The sequence below is a fragment of the Capsicum annuum genome, chromosome 11 (assembly GCF_002878395.1).
Source record: "Capsicum annuum cultivar UCD-10X-F1 chromosome 11, UCD10Xv1.1, whole genome shotgun sequence".
NCBI classification, from domain to species: Eukaryota; Viridiplantae; Streptophyta; class Magnoliopsida; order Solanales; family Solanaceae; genus Capsicum; species Capsicum annuum.
Window position 1 is genome coordinate 102607431 of NC_061121.1, and position 21407 is coordinate 102628837.

General features: G+C 35.5%; 2 protein-coding genes across 7 annotated transcripts in view; one reads left to right on the forward strand and one right to left on the reverse strand.

Annotated features, from left to right (window-relative positions):
- Nucleotides 1-7305, forward strand: part of LOC107843075 (protein-lysine N-methyltransferase EFM3) — an 18573-nt gene extending 11268 nt beyond the window's left edge. The window contains exons 3-9 of one of the 2 annotated variants that reach the window (XR_007046736.1): nt 2320-2439; nt 3848-3921; nt 3996-4053; nt 4127-4228; nt 4715-4826; nt 4968-5074; nt 6810-7011. Coding sequence is in view for 1 of the 2 variants with exons in the window: in XM_047398869.1 (XP_047254825.1) it covers nt 2320-2439; nt 3848-3921; nt 3996-4053; nt 4127-4228; nt 4715-4826; nt 6810-6933 (590 nt within the window). In the remaining variant the exon portion in view is untranslated. Of the gene's footprint in view, nt 1-2319; nt 2440-3847; nt 3922-3995; nt 4054-4126; nt 4229-4714; nt 4827-4967; nt 5075-6809 lie in introns of both variants that reach the window. The other variant, XM_047398869.1, reaches the window with a different exon arrangement.
- Nucleotides 7306-8918: 1613 nt separating this feature from the next.
- On the reverse strand, nt 8919-20147 carry LOC107843074 (GDP-mannose transporter GONST1). 5 transcript variants are annotated; one of them, XM_047398871.1, is made up of 10 exons: nt 19925-20147; nt 18769-18933; nt 15981-16209; nt 15756-15895; nt 14282-14411; nt 13097-13195; nt 10909-11063; nt 9613-9729; nt 9425-9522; nt 8919-9109 (listed from the first exon to the last, which is right to left on the reverse strand). In XM_047398871.1, exons 1-10 carry the CDS (start codon nt 19933-19935, stop codon nt 9045-9047), a joined length of 1209 nt encoding a protein of 402 aa, XP_047254827.1. In that variant the 5' UTR covers nt 19936-20147; the 3' UTR covers nt 8919-9044. The 5 variants fall into 5 exon arrangements, with proteins under 5 accessions (XP_047254827.1, XP_047254826.1, XP_047254829.1 ...); XM_047398870.1 differs by having other exon boundaries at nt 18769-18936; nt 19925-20125; XM_047398873.1 differs by having other exon boundaries at nt 19883-20115.
- Between the last annotated feature and the right edge of the window lie 1260 nt (nt 20148-21407).

Sequence of the window (21407 nt, forward strand, 5' to 3'; positions counted from 1 at the left end):
AAATAGCTGCCACCGGCAGTGGAAGCTCTTTGATTCTCTACCAATATCGTAGAGGTTCTGATTCCATGTGAGAAATATAAGAGAAAAATATTATTAAATTATTATATCTACAATATTACACTGAGACCCTTTTTATAGTCACTACATTCTAATCCTTTTCCAAGTAGGATTCTATCTACTATTCATGTTCCTACTTATATTCTAACTGTTAGTTCTTCTGATCCAAGGAATTCTAGTAAAAAGTTAGTTCTTCTGATCCAAGGAATTCTAGTAAAAAGGCCTTTCCTTTTAGCACTCAGTCCTACGGAACTGCATAGGGCCAAGAGATTTTGCTACGCCATAGGTGATGTTCGACTTTGTTGTGCTTAAGCTTTTGTTGAACTTAAGCTTCACTTTGTCATGAAGATTTTGATCACTGTCCCCGCAGAGCTCACATATTATCCCTTAAAAACTAGGCTATACAAAGCTCTAAGGCAGGCAGGTGAATCCCTCCCTTCAAATAGCTTTGGGTGAGGTATGCTAAGCAAGATAGCTCATTTCTTGGATAAGGGCTCTATATAGCCTAAGAATGCCGTCTTCTGGTCCTCATGTGGACGATTCCCCATATGAGAAGTGAAAGGTTGGTTTATCAGTTTGAAGGTCGCTGCTGTGGGATCTAGCGGCTCCAGCATCCTTGCTGTTCTCAGCGGTCTCTCTGTTCCTCACCTTTATTAAAGTTCCTGACATGTCTCAACCTAGTTAACCCCCTTTGTTTCTTTGCCACATCAGTTCTTAAATATCTCATAGTTGTGGTCAATTGAGTTCTAATGTTCAGTTAGATTAACTGTGCTTAGCAAGCCTATAGAATTGAACCACATGATTTCTGAACAAAGAAAAAAAGGGTAGCAGAGCTATACTTTTACTCACGTTCAAATGGAAAAAAGATTTCTTCAAAGAATATGATATGCATCTAGTAAAACAAACATCATTGGTTCATTTCTCATTTGTTGGGCAACAAAAATTATCCTCGTTTTTCTCTCTTTACATGGACTACCGAGCACTCTCCAACAAATCAAGGCACATGAGATCTTAGAATGGAGAAAAATGGTAATGTTTGCTAGGTTAGGAAAGCTTGTGCGGCAAAAATGGGGTGGAGGGGAAGTTATGGAGAATGCCTAGTCTATTGCGACATACAGGATGATCAGGTTGATTTATTACGCATGCATAAATAAATATTTTATGCTCTCTGTCATAGGTAGGGGTTGCTTCTACATTGGGGTTCTTTACTCATCAATAGCAGTGTTATATGCACTAGCACTACGTAGTTAGCAGGAAGCATAATTATGGTTAGGAATCCTTGCAACTATGAGAAACAGCTGCTTATTTGTTGCCATACAGCTGCTTATTTGTTGCCATATCCTTTTCCTTCTTAAAGTTGGTCGGATTTGTTGTATTTAGTCGGTCCAGGAAATAGCTTCATAGATAGATCTGTTCCTCTCGGCTCACATGCTTGTTTATCTGAAGACTCCATGTTCCGTTTGCTCTGTTCAAATACTTCCTCAAATACCTACCTAGTGGATTCTCACCTTGAGCATAGCTGATATGTGGTTGCGGCTAGGCAATATATCATTCCAAGAATGGTCTGCATTGCTGCTGGCCCTCCAAACAATATTTGTTTCTCAGCTGTCACTCTTCATTTAGGTAGCTTTCCGAATCTCTTGGCTTCAAATTGATGGATTTTGGATCGATTGTGGAATTGAGCATTGAGAATTAGGGATGGACAAGAAGATAGGCTATCTTACCTTAACTGGAAAAACCTAAGCCTTTCTTAGAAATAAAAACTCCATTGAGAAGCTAACTTGGTTTGGTGCAATTGACTACCTTAATATATTCATGTGAAATATATATGACATGCGTAATGGTATTTCATGTGGATATTTCAAAATGCTCTAAATATCTGCAAAAAAAGTGAACATGCTGTGCCAGATCGACATTTCATCCAATACTTCCTCAAACGGAAATACCTGAGTCTGTATAACTTCCTTAAAACATAAATACTTCTCTGAATGAGGTCGGGTGGGCATGGGTGAATATTCTTAGAAGATTAAGAGTCACAGATATAAACCATTCTGAATATACCAAGATGATGTGTAGTTGGTGAATGCGTTCTCCCATTCCATTACTTGCAGAATTTTACCTAGCAATGCAAACCAAATTTTACCAAAAGCTTTTCTTAGGTTGATTTGCGTACCTTTTATTCCTCAAATACTTTTTGATGCCTCCATGCTTGCATTAATATTACCTAATATAATTACTGTAGGCTGACTATCTGTGGAACAGCTGATTTTGATTTGACAGGACAGTTGGTGTGGCCTGGGGCAGTTCTGTTGAATGATTATCTTACAAAGAATGCTAACATGCTCCAAGGATGTTCTTGCATCGAACTAGGCTCTGGTGTTGGTTGGTATCATTCCGGAACCACAATCAATTTTTATAATTAAGTGTCTTTATTCTGTTTGGTTGTCGCTATTAGATAAAAATAGGATCTTATTGTATTAAAACTTAAAAAGCAATTGGTTCTGAAATTAGAGATATACTTTACTTTTATGAAGAGTATGAATGTTTTTTGGAATATACAAGTGAGTCTTAGATACCTCTTTTCATAAAAAAATAAAACAAAAATTAATTCCCTTTGAGGAAGTGAACACTATTTTGCGACAAACCATAGTGGTCAGTGTGACAGATAAATTGGGTTATAGGAAGTATCTACGAATGCATACTGAGCATGTTTGTCATTGACCTCTGGAGTGTAAACAAACCTTACCCTTACCTTGTACTAGGATAGAGAGGATGTCTGATAGACCCTTGGCTTAAATAAAGCATTTCCAAACAGTTTGAAAAAGGGATAAAAGAGGCCATATGTATGTGTAAATAGCTATTGTCCTCCTAAGTTTATGTATAGGTGATGGTTCTTTTCTCAACTGTTGCGAAGTAATTTGGCCTGGATGTAAACTTGGGGAAATCACATGAAAATCATGTACGAGTATAAATAAGAAAAAGATATAGCTTAGAGCCTTAGATTGTACTAGAATCTAGAAGTATAACATGGCCACCTATTATTTCCTTCAAACTTCAAGATAGAAAAATGGTATAGGAAAGGGAAATGTTCACATATAAGTTCGTATCGGGTGCTTGCTTAAGATCATGATTAACAGACCTGGTTGATGACAAATATGCAACTTCAAAAGGAGCATTCCCTTCCGTTGAGAGAGGTAATGAAAATGCATAGGAGCAAAATGTTCACATATAAGTAAATTGAGCCACATTTTTTAAGTTATAAAATGGTCAACTGATCTGGCTCTAGCAATTTTTGGCCCTTTATTCTGATGTGAAATATATGATGGACCTCTTCCTCTTCTTTACTAAAAGCCTGAAGCTTTACTTGAACTATCTTCAACTTCAAAAACTGTTTGGGACCTAATTGTCTGAAAGCATTCACTGAGTTCAACATTACCACAAATATTTGCAAATGTTTTGATATTTTCACTCAGTATTGCTATATAAATTGATTCAGAATAACCTTTATAGGTAGAAAAGATTATTGGGAGGGAGAACTTCCATAAACCAAGGATAAAATAAAGTGTGAATCATGAGCAAAGTAAGAGAGATTATATAACTTAAAGGCCTCTTTTGTCGGGAGACATGAATTAGGTTCCTAAGCTATTCACAATTGTAACTGCTAATAATACTGGATAGATCCTTTCCCAAGGAAACCATGTGTGCTTACACTTCTGTTTGTTTTACTTTCCATAGTATTTCTCTTCAATTTTAGTTAAGGTGAATTTAGTTGATTGCATCATATATACAGGTTTAACTGGAGTACTCTGCAGTAGATTCTGTCGTGAAGTAGTGATGACAGATCATAACGATGAAGTTCTCAAGGCAGGGTTGAGCAATTGAATTTTGCTGCAGGAATGTGTTGCAGTTCACACTCTAATATATTTATCTCATTCCAGATTCTGAAGGAAAACATAAAGCTGCAGGAATCTTCAGATGATTCTATGTGTTGTACAGGTGTGTGAACAATTGAGGACTGTAAATGCCATTTTTGATAAGATCATGTCTCATTGTCATCTCTTCAATGCAGAATTAAAAGCTGAGAAGCTGGAATGGGGAAACTCTGATCAGCTGAATTGCATATTACAGGGGCATCCAGAAGGATTTGATTTAGTCCTCGGAGCTGACATCTATATCCAAGTTGATTTATCTCCGACTGCCTTAATTGGTTCTCTTTTTTTGCATCTCTGACTTAATTTGAAGCTAACACCGTCATGTCAATTGCCAGCCTTCCATGAAACAACCCATTCCTCTTTGAGGTTGCAAATTGTCTTCGGATTGGATACCATGTATCTGGAAATGTTTAATAGTAATGAACTATCTCCTTTTATTTCAGTAATATCCTTAAAATCCCAATTCATCAGGCCTATAGGGTATGAATACCATTCTCTCCTTGGATGACTTATAAAGTCAGATAAGTACTCCAGTTCTCTGTCCTTGTCTTGGCACCTGAAAACACCTGTAGTCTAGTCAACTGATCTACATTTGAAACGTATTAGCAACTTGATTATCTTAACCGACAAATGATTGAATCATAGACTTAGTTTTTGTTTTCTTTATCCTCATTTAGATGATATCTTAGTCTTGAAAGAATAGTGTATCCCTTGACAAGCTTTAAGTTTTCAGCAGGCAAATGTTCCTTTGCTTTTTGATACTGTTGAGCAGCTACTTAAAGATCGTGACCAGAGCAAATGCAAATTTATTTTGGCCTATGTTTCACGAGCAAAAGTGTAAGTGGCCTTCACTGACTTGGTTATTGTGATCATGATTATATTTTAGCTGCAAATTTTGGAGAACTTCGTTGAATGTATGGACAACTCCCCATGTGGAAATATTCTTCAAGAAATTATTGTGATTGTGATATGTTGCAGGTTTCACTTACAGACTTCTCATTGTCAACAAAATACATACTAGTATATGTCCCATCTTACAACAACAACATACACAGCATATTCCCACCAAGTGGGGTCTGGGGAGGGTAAGTGTACACAGTCCATACCACTACCTCTAATGTGAGATAGAGAGGCTGTTTCCGATATACCCCCGGCTCAAAATAAAACAATCTAAGATAAGGAATAGTAATAGTAGCAATAGTAAAAGAACAAGATACCATAGTATATGTCCCATCTTATTTAACAAAATTTCAACTAGCATCTGAAAGATGAATGAGTATTTTTTTTTTTTTTTTTTTTTGAGAAGAAAAAAAATAGTATTTTTTTTTTATTAATCATAATCGACTCTTAGCTTTTGATGATCAAGTATCAAAAGATAACTCATGTGACATGGTATTGATATGTTAGGAAATGTTGATCGCTAGACTTGTACAGATTTGTTAACCAATGTGTTGGAAGAGGAACTAGTACTACTAACAAATCGTCCCTACTTAATTAGATTCTCTCATCCTCAATTATAAAATATATTAAGTAGCCGGCAGACCTGATCTTCTATTCCATTGATATCGAAATAAACAATTGTAATAAAATAGTTGTAGACGGAGGAGATATAGAAAATTTGTTGTGCTTGAAAGAGGAGATGGAGAGAATTTGTTGTGTTCGATTCATAAGATTATAGAATCAATAGCTTCAGTGCATTATTTCTATTAGCTACCTCTCCCACGAGTTTCTAAACCAAATCTTGAACTAATCTCTAGGTTGGGAGTCATTTTGATATGCTTCATGCTATTTCAACTAAGGCTATGCAGTGGCGTCCATACTTTGACTGCAACGTGTTGATCTTGTGAAGAAAGTGAAAAAAAAACTGTTGACATGTTTTTTGTTACTGTACAACAATAACAACAACAAACCCAGTATATTCCCATCTAGTGGGGATCTGGGGAGGGTAGAATGTACGCAGCCCATACCACTATTTCTAAAGAAGTAGAGAAGTAGAGAGACTGTTTCTGATAGACCCCCGGCTCAAGACACAGGACAATATACAAAAATATTCAAAGCATGAAACATGATAAAACTAACATAGATACAACATCTACAAAAGTAATGTACAATACCAAACAAAAGACACCAAAACCCTCCTAACTACGGACTACGATTCATCCACCCACCTTATCCCTCTATCCTAGTGTTTTTCCTCCAAATCTTCCTATCCAGAGTCATGTACTCAGTGAGACGTAACTGCTCCATGTCACGTCTAATCACTTCTCTCCAGTATTTCTTCGGTCTACCCCTACCTCGCTTGAAACCATCTAACGCTAGTCTCTTACACCTACGAACTGGGGCAGCTGTGGCCCTCCTCATCACATGACCAAACCATCTCAACCTCACTTCCCGCATTTTTTCCTCCATTGATACCACTCCTACCTTCTCCGGAATAATCTTATTCCTAACCCTGTCAGCCCTTGTAAGACCACACATCTAACGCAACATCCTCATTTCCGCCACCTTCAACTTTTGAATATGGGAAGTCTTAACTGACCAACACTCCGCTCTGTACAACATAGCCGGCCGGACTGCAACTCTATGGAATTTGCCTTTAAGTTTGGGAGGCACCTTCTTATCGCATAAAATCCCCGAAGCGAGCCTCCAATTTATCCAACCTGCCCCAATACGGTACGAGACATCCTCATCTATCTTTCCATTTCCCTGGATCGTAGACCCAAGATACTTAAAACTATCCCTCTTGCAAACTGTAGTCATTTTCATTTCATTCTTGATGCATTTTTGTTCTGTGTGCCTCAACGGTCATTCCCTATGCAGCATGGATGCTATGGTCATCAATGAAGCAATTCGGCATGGTCTGCAGATAAATGAAGTTTCTGGGACTCGGCGTATTATCAAGAATCTTGAAGGAGTTATATTTGAGATTACAACTAATCACTAGAGTTGGCAATTGAGAATGAAATTTCTTCAGGACCATTTGATTGGAAAACTATACACGTTTTAAGGAGCACAGAGAAAATATTACTGAGTCAACATTCAACAGCACAGAAAGCTCTTATAGCCGTCAAAACCGTGATTTTCTGTCTAATTTTGACATTCTAGGCAACAAAAGAGATGCACCAAGTCCTCAAAGACTCTTGTAATGTACTTTTTTCCCTTTATAGCTCTTCTTTTGTCCAACGGAAACAGCCTCCCTATCCTAGAAAGGTGGGGATAAGGTCACATTGGGTATTGTAGGCTTCTTTTGATTTGTTTTCAAACTCTATTTTGAAGCAAGTCGCTTTTGGTAATTTAAGCCTTTTGTTTTGGATCATTTCACTGAGCTACCTATGTTAATATTATTATTATATGCAGCTTTAACCAGCCTGGTATTCAGCCTTGAGCAAGGTTTAACTACTCTTGCGGTTGCAGGGCTCACTAATTTACATCTGTTACATATCGAAGCATCTTAATTGAATCCTTTCAGTATATTGTGCATACAAAATATTTATACAATTATGTCACTTGTAAGGTAATTACAAGTAAATTATATAATAATCGTTAACAAAATAGTAACTATGAATATAGCTGCAGCTGCTCTTGTTAAATTACATTGATAGTGTTAAAAATATTTACATTGTCGGTTATATAAACCCTTTATGCCGTCTAGCTAAATATGTTGTGTCATTGTGGTGGCTTCCATTTTCTTAGTAGGCGTTTGATTATGAATTTAAAAAAAAATTGAAGTAAAAAAAGTGAACGAGTTTTACTTATTTTCATTTTTTTAAATACAACTTCAAGTTGTATTTGAAATTTTCATGGCCAAACACCAATTTGAGTTGTATTTAGAATAAAGTAGAAAAAATTTTGATGGCCAAACGAGCACTTATCTATAGTAATATATTAAAAGTGTGAAGAACGTAAAATTGTTGTTTGAACTTTTATATCTTTTCACTATTTTTTTCTAATATTTAAGAATTACAAATTAATTAAATATATATTTATGGTAAAATCTTTCCTTGTTAGAAGTCATCAGAATTAATGACAACTAATACTTTTTTCATTAGTTTAAGAATTCTAAATCAAATGAATTGATTTTAAGAAGATTTAAAAAATCTAAAAATAAATATAAAAACGTTAGAATAAACAAAATTTAAGAAGTATCAAATATTAAAAAGTTTTAAATACGTAAATACGAATGTAATCAATGATTTTGTAAAGATTTAACTTAAAAAATAAGAAAGGATTTTAAATATAGAAAAAAGGAAAAATAACCGTACATAAATATGGTTCAAATTGTATGTCTCTCTTAGCCTCTGACGGCAAGGTAAGAGGTACTGCATGACAAGTGCAAAAATAATAGATCTATCAAATACTTGAAACTTCTGGTGGTAAAATATATATATGCTTATACTAAAATATATGTTTATATTTACATTATTATATTAAAGTGTGAAAAATCTTTGAAAAGTGATTTAAACTTTTATAATTTATTAAAATCTCTGCAGATAAAATTATTTAGCTTTAAATAATCTAACAAAATCTCTGCAGGTAAAATTATTTAGCTTTAAATAATCTAACGTTACGCGTGCAAAGTAATTGCGGCTAAACTAGTTTTATTAAAGGTAACCCAACATATTTTCCTTACATAGTTTTTGGCAGTTGGACAAAGAGAATTGATTCATGAGAAACGTTTTTTTTTTTTTTTTTTTTACTTTCATTGAATTCTTACAATTGTTGCTCCTTCAAGGATGATTCGAAGACTGAACACACACTGGAAGATTTCCAAGATTCTCTTGAAACTGTGTAAAATTTGTCCTTTGATATACTCATAAAACTTAAATTAGGACAATGGCTTTCTACTCTTGTCATATGACCAATTGGAACAAATAAAGTACAAAAATCAGCACCCACAGTACAAAGGTTTGTATCAGAATAGACAGGTCCTTGACGAATGAAAATCTTGATTTATCTCTTGAATTGATTGATCATGTCAAAGTTTTTAATATACAACAAGTTTTACAATTAAAGTTGATAGATAATTTACAAAGGAAAGGTTGTTAGTTTTGACTTTCAGGATCGAGTTTGAGATTTATCCTGCATCTTTGCTCGGGCAAAAAACACTCCAGCCAAGAGCCCTGAAAAATGCAACACTTTTTTCTTAACATTGTTCTTCACTAATTCCATCTGTGTGAGCATGCTCACATTGACATTCCCAAGCCCGGACAAAGGAGGAGAATTACAATAGGCTGACAACCAACATAAATCTAGTCTAATTATAATGAATCATCACTATACATAATATGTATGGGATTAAATGAAGTGATATGGACAGTGAAGATTCATATAGCCAACTCCAACTTACTTGGGATTGAGGCGTAATCATGTTACATTGTTCTTAACTAAAACGAAGCACATGCTCGATTAAGAAAAGACAGAAAGTAAACCCTCACCAAAGAATATACTGGCAGAGTTCTCCGGGCTTGTTGAAACATGGAAAAGGAAAATACCAGCAAGAGAGAGAGGTATCTTATTTAGTGATCCGACGAGACTGCAGAATCCGAAAATCAAAGATGGAAACGCTTAAGTCAAAGGACTCAAAGAAAAATGAAATAGTGACCTCAGATGAAAAGAACCAAACCTATAAGTAGTGGCACTTGTTTGATGAAGAAACCACATGGATGTGAAGCTAATTGCTAAGCCCAAAAATCCACTAAAGGTTGTCACTAACCAGAATGTTGGCAAATGTAATAGTGGTCTGCCATGAAGATAAATGTTGCAAAATCTTCAGAGTTCAATGAAACGGTATTCACTTATGATAAAAAAACAGCAACCAATTGCAACTGAATATTGAGGGCACAATGATTGTACTAGAAAGCTCCAGAATTTAAGAAGTATCTATCAACTAAATTGAAAATTTTGAAGGATCTTCTACAGCTAACTAAAGTAATCAGGAGCTGGGTATTTTTGGGGAACAGCTCAGCAGGTAAAAAGCAGCAGAGGATTCTGCTAATCGGTAGGCAAAAAGGGCAACCCGGTGCTCAAAGCATCCCGCATCTACACAGGTCCCGCGAAGGGCAGCACCCTAAGGGGTGTGACGTACACAACCTACCCTAATGCAAGACTGCTTACACGGCTCAAACCTGTGACATATAGGCCACACTAAGACAACTATACCATTGCTCCAAAGCCCCCCCTTCAAAAATCTGCTTAGATTAGTACTCCCTCCGTTTCACAATTAGTTAATTGTTGGAGCAATTTGTGTTTCAAAATAAGTGAATGATTTACAATTCAAGGTAAATGTTGAAAATTTTTTCCAAATTTATCCTCCATTAAATGTGCATTGGGAGTGATGTATCATGTGTTTTACTTTTTGAAGAGGGTAAAAATGAAAAAACATGATAAATTTATGTCTTTGCTTTTTTTTCTTAACATGTGTGCCAAAATCCAACAATTAACTTATTGTGGAATGGAGGGAGTAATATTTTATTACATTTTGAGTCTACGAGGCTATTGTTGTCTATAAATACGACTCAAGGTTATATATGATTCTAGAGACTTAACAAAATATGAAATCTACTTCATTTCTCTTCTTCCTCTTTAAATTTGATATACTTAGAAAATGTTGTTCTATTAAATCTATATTGGTATTGTTATGCCTTTTCAACTTCTACAACAACCATTATGGAATTGCATTTATAAAGTTGGATTAAGAACATGCAGGCCAACATTGGCTTTCAACTGGACATCGATCCACCAACAGCTACCTATTACAGGTTTTAACAATAGGCACAAGACATGTGATGTATATGCTTCAGAGGAAGACCATTACTTATGGACGAGATAAATCAATGCCTCGGAGGAAGTCCGCTACTCACGGACGAGATAATTCAAAAAGTGAGGAAAACAACTGCTACTTTAAGAAACCAAAACTCACGTTCTAGAAAGATAGTCCACCTCGTTGAATAATAATATAAGCAAAATGCCCAAAGGCATTGAAAGAGTGTTATTTAACAGGACCATGGAGAACTCATCCAGGTTCCCAGATTTAGTCACTTGCTTAGCAGTGTCCATAACTCTGCGAAGAGTCAACTGCACCAGAAGGTCAAAAAAAAAAAAAAAATTAAAATTCAAGCATAAGCATGGGAAATCAGGTCAACTTATTGAAGAAGATGTACCACAAATTAAGAAATTTTCGAGCGACTAATTAGAACATCAAATTAAATGTAACCTCAAGAAAAACAAACAGTATAAGAAGCTCAATATATAAAAACTATTGCTTGTTCCCGTTACTGATGGCAAAAAGAATTGGACGTGTTATCAAGAAACCAAGCCAAGTCAAGTTCTCGATGTTTTCAGCTCGACGAAAGATTGAATAGCTGAGTTCTATCTCACTGGAATAAGGGACAAGTACACAACCTAACTAGGCTTGCATTCAGCAAAGCTCAAGCTCGAGTTTCAGTTCCAGCAAAAATGATATATTTATAGAAGAAATCTCTATTCAAATAAAAGCATTTTAAGAATTAAGCTGAGTCGGTTGTTGTGAGGTATAAGGTATAATAGTCCCGGGATAAAATGCAGGATTATTTTATCCTGCGTTTGGTTGGGGGTATCAGTTAGTCTCAGGATTAATTATCCTACCCTTTATACCATAGTGATGGGATAAGTTATCCCATATACGTGGTGGGATAACTAATCCCGGGATAACTTGTTCCCAACCAAACAACTCCTAAATATATTCACTCGGACTGTAACATTAAATCTTTTATATGAATAATTAGTAATCTTTACACATAAATAACAAGAAAAACTGTATTTTGATTAGTCAAAATATAGTATCCCAAACCTATTTTATGTATATATATGTGTGTGTGTGTGTGTATACACACATATATATACATACACACATATATATACATACATATACATACATACATATACATACATATATACATACATACATACATATATACATACATATACATATACATATACATACATATATGCATGCATATATTTAAAAGAGATGAGTTAATAATGCATTTGAACATTAACAAACTGAGCTCAAGCTTTGACTCTATAGTGTACAAGTTCACATGGGTTTCATCTCAATGGGTGTATCACATGAAGGACTTCTGTACCTTAAATAGAATAATAATCAGTTCTCAGTTCTGATATTATAGAAGACAACCATTAAGGACCTTTGAAGTTGACTCTCACAGACACAGGAACAGAACTATACTAAACAATCCTTACTAAATCTTTCAGCAGATGTTAGACTTCAGAATCATCCAAATAAGAAACTTAGGTTTGCAACTTGAGCAGTTTGTCGCAAACTGTAAACATTAGATCTTCTAGTTCAAGATGATGAATTAATCATTAGAGCTTGTTCATGTTAACTGTAAAAGCAACAGTCTCTAAGACCAGACTCGGATCCTTACGTTTTTTCTTTTCAATAATGATTTTTTTTTCTTCTTATAAGTGGACCTGCTCATTCCAGTTAGTAAAGTTAACTGTTTTTCCAAGTTGGATGTAAAATTAACATTACAAGATCAAGACTCTATCATCAATTTAGTTTCATATTGAGAGCACATAAAGAGGTATATGCTTAGTTTTTCTTTTTTTTTCGAGATGGTAACAATGAGGTAAGTGGTAATTTGGTGAACTGCATAATACACTTTCAGCATTTAAAGTTTACTAGCCGATATGTTCCGATCAGATCTCTTCAACACCACATTGGTGGATAGGATCCCTCATATAAATTTGAAATATATCAGCGTAATCTAAACTTTGCAGCTCTACTTCATTAGAAGCTGAATTTGCCACAAAATGACACTCACAATATCGACCCATCAAATTAATAACGTCTTCAGCATGTCTTCTCATCTGTGGGCTGAATTCTTTTAAGCTATTAACATGAGTAAAATCTCTCATTTTATGTTCCAGTAGCCCCTAAATAATAGAAAGGCTCTTAAGATTAAGCTATATCTTCTATCGAAAGTTCAAATGTCTGACAACTATAAGGAAAATAGTGAATTTCACGAACTTTATAGTACCAGAAGAAACAAATGCCAGATAATATAGCACCCTGAAAAGGAAACACAACAAGACAAAGATGTACTTACAGAATATGATGCTGTCAAGAAACAATTAATGATCTGCCATGTATAACCAATGGCATGAAAAGAAAGATCAGTAATTCCTCCAGTAATTGCTGAAATAATCTGCAAAACACAACTTAAGTGTTACATCTCTACAGCTGTCAAATGCATCATATTTCAAATTTAGCTCCAGTATATGCATTTCTAGTCAAATGACGTAAGTCTTGACGAATTTAGGGTTGAAGACCAACTTCCAAATACTTTTCTGCAAAATATGATAAAACTACTCATATCACTAGTTACCAGAAAGTACAACTGGTATCAGAAGTAATGCCCAAAAAAGATGTCACACTATTCATTATTGTAAGTCGCATTTGCTCTCAATACAGTTTATTCCACTTGGTCAACGCATGAAATTCACTATGCCTTTGAATGAGAAATAGGTTACTAGAGAACACTGTGAGTAGTGTCTACTGAAAAACTGTACGCGATAAACTCTTGTTCTGACAAGAAAGGTGAAAGAGAATGCTAATGCAACTTTTGGAATACAAAGCAATGAGACATATCCTTACAAATTACTTTATACAAGCACAGGGAATAACTACGACATAGCAAAAGCAATATAGAGTAGCATTTGGTTGGCTAGTAACACTCCGTATTTACATACAGCACTTGACCTTTATGCTGCGCGTTACACACGAACCAGTAATGGATATTATGCAGATTTGGAAAAAAAGAATTAGTAGACAGTTCCGACCTTGTTGTACTAGTTGTCTTTAGATTGTTGTGTATCAGACTCGCAGACGAAAAACAAAAAACGAATTAGAAGCAGAGTATTACATCCAAGTGAGAAGAAGAAAATGTAAAGCCTAGAGTAATAACTGTTATTTATCAACTGCAGACAATTTGATGCATGCTATATTGCTCTCTCTTAGACACAAAAAACATACCAGGATAGTAGCTGCGATGCTATCAAGTGCAAGTGGAAAAAGCAGAACTAATACTAATTTTTCTAATTGCTAAACAAATTGAACATGCCTTTCTACTTCTCCGGAGGTAGTGGTATGGATTGCGTACATTTTACCCTCCACAGACCCCACTATGTGGGAATAGATTGGGTCTGTTGTTGTTGTTGCTAAACAAATTGAACATATAGATGTTACTAAGAGAAAACATTGAAGAAAAATTCTATTTAAGCTACTATCATACCATCAGAAAAAGAGCAGTCCAAACTCTGCTATCGTGGGTTGTGTTGAATAAATACATCTCACCAGCAGCAGTAATAACATTAGCGACATTCTTCAGGACAGTGACCATAGCAACGTTGATGTACTTAAGACTGTAGGAAATAAAACAATTATAAGTAATTCAGCCACGTCATAGAATCACATCTTTAAATAGTAAACACCAAAACAGATTGTATGCTAAAAAAATTCTTTAATCTGCAGCATAATATGAATATAAAATGCCAGAGTACTGAAATTGGCGGTGAAAATGGTGAAGCATAACGAACAAAAATAGCTGAGCTTGAAACTAAAATACCATCTTTTTTTGAACTTAAATGTGTTTGTACCCTTTTCTGATTTTGACACGCAGTGTAATCAAATTCTAAGTGACCTGTCATAAGCATCTTTTGTTTCATCTAAAAGTAAACTCAGCAGGAAGGAGCCAAAGAGTTGCTCCATATTGATGTGTGAATGGCCACATTTTATTGTAAAGGTTATTGACTACAAGTCAAGTTCCAAGAAGCATGTGATGATGATGAGCCTATCAACTTTTTTATTTCATCAAATCCAGACGGTTTCCTCTAAGTGGCTCCAATGATAGTTTTTTCTATTGTTTGATATCTTGGAAATGAAGGGAACACTTAACTGAGTTAAAAAATCTTCTAAACAAATCAAGTTCACTAGTTTGACACGGATGACTTCTTTTACTGAAAGAAACCGCTTTAAAATATTCCCGAAAAGGTGAATCTAACAACTTTTACTGAAAGAAATCTAGAGTCAGAGTTTCTTACTCAGCAAAAGACAAGGTCAACAAGTAATAATGAGACAAAAACTAATCCTAAATATAGATTTCTCTAATTCTAGAGCTGGTTCCTGAGAATTCACATTTTCATTTTGTTTCTTTTTCCTCAAATAGATAAAAAAAATTGCTTCTATTTTGGATCATAGAACTATACTGCAAAAAAAGAAACCATTTGAACACTTAGATTGGCCTTAAAATTTGAAGTAGTCAAACTGACGCATGCGTGAAGGTTTGAACCAGAAATCTGTTACTCCCAATAAATATTCATCTTCCATAAAGGCCCAGCTGAACTTGATCGCACCGAAAAAATGATCTTAGAGAACTGTACATCATAGATGCGCTTCCAACAACAATAGGGTTCGTTATAGAATGTATATAGACTTTATTCCTAGTAATGTGCATATCCATATTTAGATAGCAGATCTGTAGGAATCAGGAAGCATATTTGTAGGTATCAGTTTTATTTCTTTCCTAAGTTGGCACACAATCTATTGTATTTATACACTAATTATCTATTGGAATAAAATACCTTCTTCTTCAATCCGGTTACAGGGTTCAATGCATGACTTCTGCAACCAGCAGTAAATAAAATAATAGGCACATTCAAATAATGAAATTCATGGTACGACAAAAATGAAGAGGGAGTATGTTTTACCTGAACATACTTGTTATAAGCATCCCAACAAATATAACATTAATAGGCAACCAGACTCTGACTAGCCTCCAAGTGAGTGGTTCCGTAGAAATTATCCCAAAAAGTCTCAAGGAAGAAACCACCACCACTGAGACAAAGTTCTGAATAAAGGGTCAACAGTTATTTGTATTTCTCCTACCTCTATACCTCGATAAGCTCAAAAGTATGACAAAGATTGGCAAGTACCTGATAGAGCATCAATGATATCCCCCCATTAAAGTCATAGCTGGAAAGTACATACTTGTTCACTAATATCATGCTACAGGAAGAGATACAATAAGCGACTCCAGATAGCAAGGCCTTATTGTGTACTGTAACAGCTTTATTGCTGCGTACTGACTTCTCTGTATCTTTCTCCGACATCCCATTTTCCAAATCTTCATCGTTTCTATTTGCAGCCTTCATGGAAAAAGATCTGAAAGCAATGAAAAACAAATAACATCAACACAGTAACTTTTAAATTTCTTCTCGTTGGTATGACCATTATATTTAGATGATCCGTTAGAAACATATTTAGTCAAAAACTAGTGACATGACTATGAAAAACAAACAACAGAAAAAGGAAACACAAGATAAGGAGTAAACCTAGCCATCATTAAGCTGTAATTCGGAGATACAACATATACTTTAGCACATATGAACGGACCACTTAAGAATCTGCAATTACATGAGAGCTAAAAACAGCATGAAAATATTTTTTTTTCCTACTATCCTCTTTGCACCAAAAGGAAAAATAGAGCAAAGAAAGATGCTTGAACTCTTACTGCCACTTCAATCCCTGCCGAAAATTATTCTGTTTCTCTTGGCATTCAATAACTAACCAAAATGGCTTTAATGAAGCAACAATACAGGTACACATTCATACGAAGTTAAGTTTTACCACAAAAGAACAGACTGCAATGCAGCATTCTGCAGAAACACAGAATAAACAATTACATTTTGTTTTACTGTGATATCATCTCATCTAAAAGCCTAAGTGATAGAGAGACACATTTAATTACTCAATTGCGCTTCAAAGCGCCCCTCATCTGCAGAACTTTATCATGGTACAAGCTCGTGCAGATTCTTTTTGATAATAATGGGTGATGAAGAGACTCGAATACAGGACCTCTTGCCTGCTCTAATACCGTGTTGGAATGTGTGACCATCATATCTTAAAGCTTAAGTTGTTAGAGAGAACACACATTTAATTACTTAATTATGCTTCCAATCATTCAACCTACATCGTTGTAACTTGTATGGGGCAGAGTGTTGGCCTGTCAAGGACTCACACGTTGAGAAGATGAAGGTAGCGGAGATGAGGATGCTCAGATGGATGAGTACGCATAGTAGGAGAGAGAGAATTAGGAACGAAGTTATACAGGATAAGGTGGGAGTGACCTCTGTGGCGTACAAAATGAGGGAAGCGAGATGGAGATGGTTCGGACATGTGAAGAGGAGGTGCGCGGATGCACCAGTAAGGAGGTGTGAGAGGTTGGCTATAGCAATTTTTAGAAAAGGTAGGCCGAAGAACAACTGAGGGAAGGTGATTAGACAGGACATGGCGCATCTTTAGCTTACAAAGGACATGACACTAGACACTAGATAGGAAGGTAGAAGGTTGAGGATTAGGATAGAAGGGTAGTAGATAGCCGAGTGTCATCGTACTTTTACATGGGAGAGAAAGAGGGCTAGTTTCCTTCTATCATCTTCTCCTTATTAGGTATTATTATTTAGTATTGACGTAGTATCTTATTCTTCATTTTACTACTACATGTTGCTTCATTTGCTTTCTTTATCCTGCTATTCTTTTATCGTGATTTTCTTTTCAATCCTGCTTTGATTACATTTCTCTTGAGCCGAGAGTCCATCGGAATCAGCTTCTCCAGCAGTTTTGTCAAAGGCACGCTTAAAGCGAGGTTAAGTCCTGAAGCAAGGCACAAAACATATTGAGCGCTTTGCCTCTCTTTATGGGCGCTTCAATGCGGTCATCAAGGCTCTAACACATACTTTTCCTTGCGAATGAGTGCAACCCTGAAGATGTGACACTAAACAATAGATATTTCACTTTATCATAATTGCCTTCAGTTTCTTTGTTCGTATATTTGTTACTCATGCTTATGATTATTAACCTCGGACAACACATACATATTTGTAGGTTTTCTCCATTTGTGCCTTTTTAGTTAAAGCCGATGCTTTATTTGTGCTTTACACTTAGCACTTAAAGACCCAAAGGACCTTAGATGCTTTTTGCGCTTTGTGCTTTTGATAACATTGCTCTCTAGCCCACTAAGGTAGGGTAATGTCTACATACATCCTACCCTCTCTAAATCCCACTTGTGGGATTATACTGGCCTTATTATTATTGTTGTTGTTGTTGCTTCCACACATTTGCAATTCTAAACATTGATTGAAGACAAATAGACTAAGATAACTGAATGCAAACATTAAGACATAGAATTCCATAGGCAATTGATACAAATGAAGATACTAGGAATTTAGGAAATACATTAGAGAAAGTGAAATCTCCAATTCTACATCCAGTATTTCGAGAACATAATGCAAAATGAACATACCCAAAGTAGAAAATAATATTTGCAGCCACCACTGCAAGGACGAAAGAAAAGATCCACGATCTTTGCAAGGTAAGGCACAAGGTAGAAGGACTATAGTTCCTATAATTTGAAGCCTCTGTCTATCAACATATAAAAAATATAAATCTTCATACAGCAGGTATGTTGTAAAATTAGTAGAATCTCCAAGAAACCTAGATAAACTAGTAGCTATCTTATCTGTTAAATTACTACCAAGTCGAAATGAAATGTATTAGCACTTGGCAGTATTAACAACTCCACTAACAAGAAACTAACATATCACCAAGGATCATTAACAAACAAGAAACAAACCCTTGTAAGTTTTAAAGATGATGATCAAAGACAATTAGACAATTAGAATGTAGACAAAGGAAGATAGTAATGGCATCAGTTGAGTGCACCTGTTCACTACTTCTCTTCTGAAAGAATTGGAGAGCTTATCCAGCAAAATTGGTTGATGAGCTAAGAATTTCCTCTCCTCGCCTTGGCTACTGTTATGAGGATCCTTCGCAGGAACCCTTTCCAAAACTGGATCAGGAGAATCCAGAGAGGCGCCCACGGGTAAACTTCTTTAATTAAAAAGAAAATGATTAAGGCTATAAGCTTCAATAAAGTGGCAGGGAGAGAGCTGCAGCTTCGACATCAACTATAAGAATTCATCATACACGAAGCATAAAAAATTGGATTCCATCGATCTAGAGCATAAATATCACAATGCAGCTTAAAATCAAACTCAGAGAAACTTAACACCAAGGGAACTGAGACTGGAACTTCCTTTGTCACTGAGATTTATTGAGCAGAGCCCAGTGTGCACTATTCCAGCCAGTAACATTCATAACATCAACCAAAACAATTAAAGAAGGTCTATGCTTAAATTTGAATCAGGAATGGTTGCTTAGCCCCGATGTATGTACAATTTCAGTCTATTGATCTCATAAAGATTAGCAACACCTAATTTCTCTATCTGAAAGAGACCATTTATTAGCACACAACCGCTGCAGGCAATGATATGCCCAAACTCTAACAGCTTACTCAACCAAATTAAAGGAAAAGGAAGCCAGAAAACTTCTGTTGGCTTATTTCCTGCTTCACAAATTAGACACAAACCTCAAGAAACACTTGTTATCTTTGTCATTCAATTAAAACAAGCAAAATTTTCCTTCAGCTGAAATATGATGCAACACAAACAGTACTATAACAGACAGACAATCACACAGTAGCAGTTCCTTTTCCTTCTCAAAGTTTGTTTCCTTTTCAACTGATATCATGCATCAATCATCTCAAAGATACATACAACTAGACCAAGAAAGAAGCAAAAGGGTGAAGTTGAATGATTAGTGAGGGGGAAAAGATACAAGCTTTCTTGCATAGCTTGTTACACCCAATGATAGAAGGAACAAGACCAAAGGGTCTTCTCATTTTACAATTCAAGAATTCAAGAAAAAGTCAAGAAAGTAAGAATCTTTGAAGAACAAAAGAAAAATAAATTGACCCATTATGAAGTTATATACATACGTGATATATGTAAACTCAGAGACAGAAGAGTTACTCAATTACCTTGCATTCATCTAAACAAAAGGTTTGTCAACTCCTCAATTTGTAAGTAAAAGGAACAAAGCAATCACTATGCTTTAATAAAATAATAATAATTTTTTTACAACATGTAATTGTTTATTTGGATACTCTATATGTGGAAGGAAGAGATACAAGTAAAGACAGTGCTGATATATTGTTTGTTTTATTTAAATCACAAATGGGCACCAAAAAAAAAAAAACTGGCTGAGTGGGGAATATCTGTGCTGACGGAGAACTGAAAAGCGTCACTTCCAATTCAGTTTATAAACGGTGTCGTTTTGTTACGTAATATTTAGGAAAACTACCAATGAGGGAGTGAAAAGTGGGTTTGGCAAAAGGCATGTTTGAGAAACAGTCAGAACCAAGTTTGAAAGTCAACATTTACACCCCAACTTGATTAGCTATTTACTTCGACACTTTTGCTTTGACATATAAGTAAAAAATATTTGTATATTGATCTGAGGTGGATTTATGCATTTCAGTGTGTTTCAAACAAGTTTGGAATTAATTTGGTTACTTAGAGTTTAGACGAGGAATCTAGTGTTACTAGCTTGAGTTATGTGTTTAACTAGTTGTTTTTGATGGATTCTAGTGTGCGTAATGAGTTACTAAGGGTATGATTGTGTAATTATGTGTGGAATAACTTGTTTATAGTGTTTAAGGTTCAATTGAAACAAGTTAAGAGATAAAACACTAAGTTAAAGATCAAAAGGACAAAACTAGTACTCTTAGCTTAAGTTACTAGTTCATCATCTTGGATTGTATGTTGTTTTGAGCTCTAATTCGTGTTGTTTGATGCTATAGGGTGCTTGGTGATTTGATCATGATGATATATGGATGATACACAAGCTGAAAATCAAGTGGAAACAACACCACAAGGCTTGCGATGGATGGACAAACACATGGGACAAGACTTCGCCAAAAATGGACGTTTTGGAGTCATTGGCGTGCCACGGACCTTAGGCACCACGTTAGGGCCGTGCCACACTCTTGGGATCATCCTAAATGACCAATTCTAGTAGCTCATCGCAATTAGGGCATGACACAGACCCTAGGCACCGCGATAAGGGTGTGGTGACCCTAGGCAACTTGTGTCTAAGTATAAATAGGACACTTAGTTGTTATGTTTCACACCTTGGACGACTTTGAGACTTGAAGTGAAGCTGAAGAACACTTCAATTAGGGTTTTTCTTTTATTATTTTGATTTTTTATAATGGATTTTAACATGTATTCGTTCATTGTGATTACGGTTATGTCCATGATCGGCTAAACATCCTTTTTTGGGGATAAGGCCAAGAACACGGGTATTATTGTTATGAATTGACTTAGTTTTGGTGGATTATCAATATTTGTAACGCTTTTTCTTAGCTAAATTCTATCCCTAAAATATCAATCCTTCGCTTCTAGAATGATTTATACTTTTTTCTCCCGGTGGAATTTCTTAGATTTCAACTTTTCATTTCG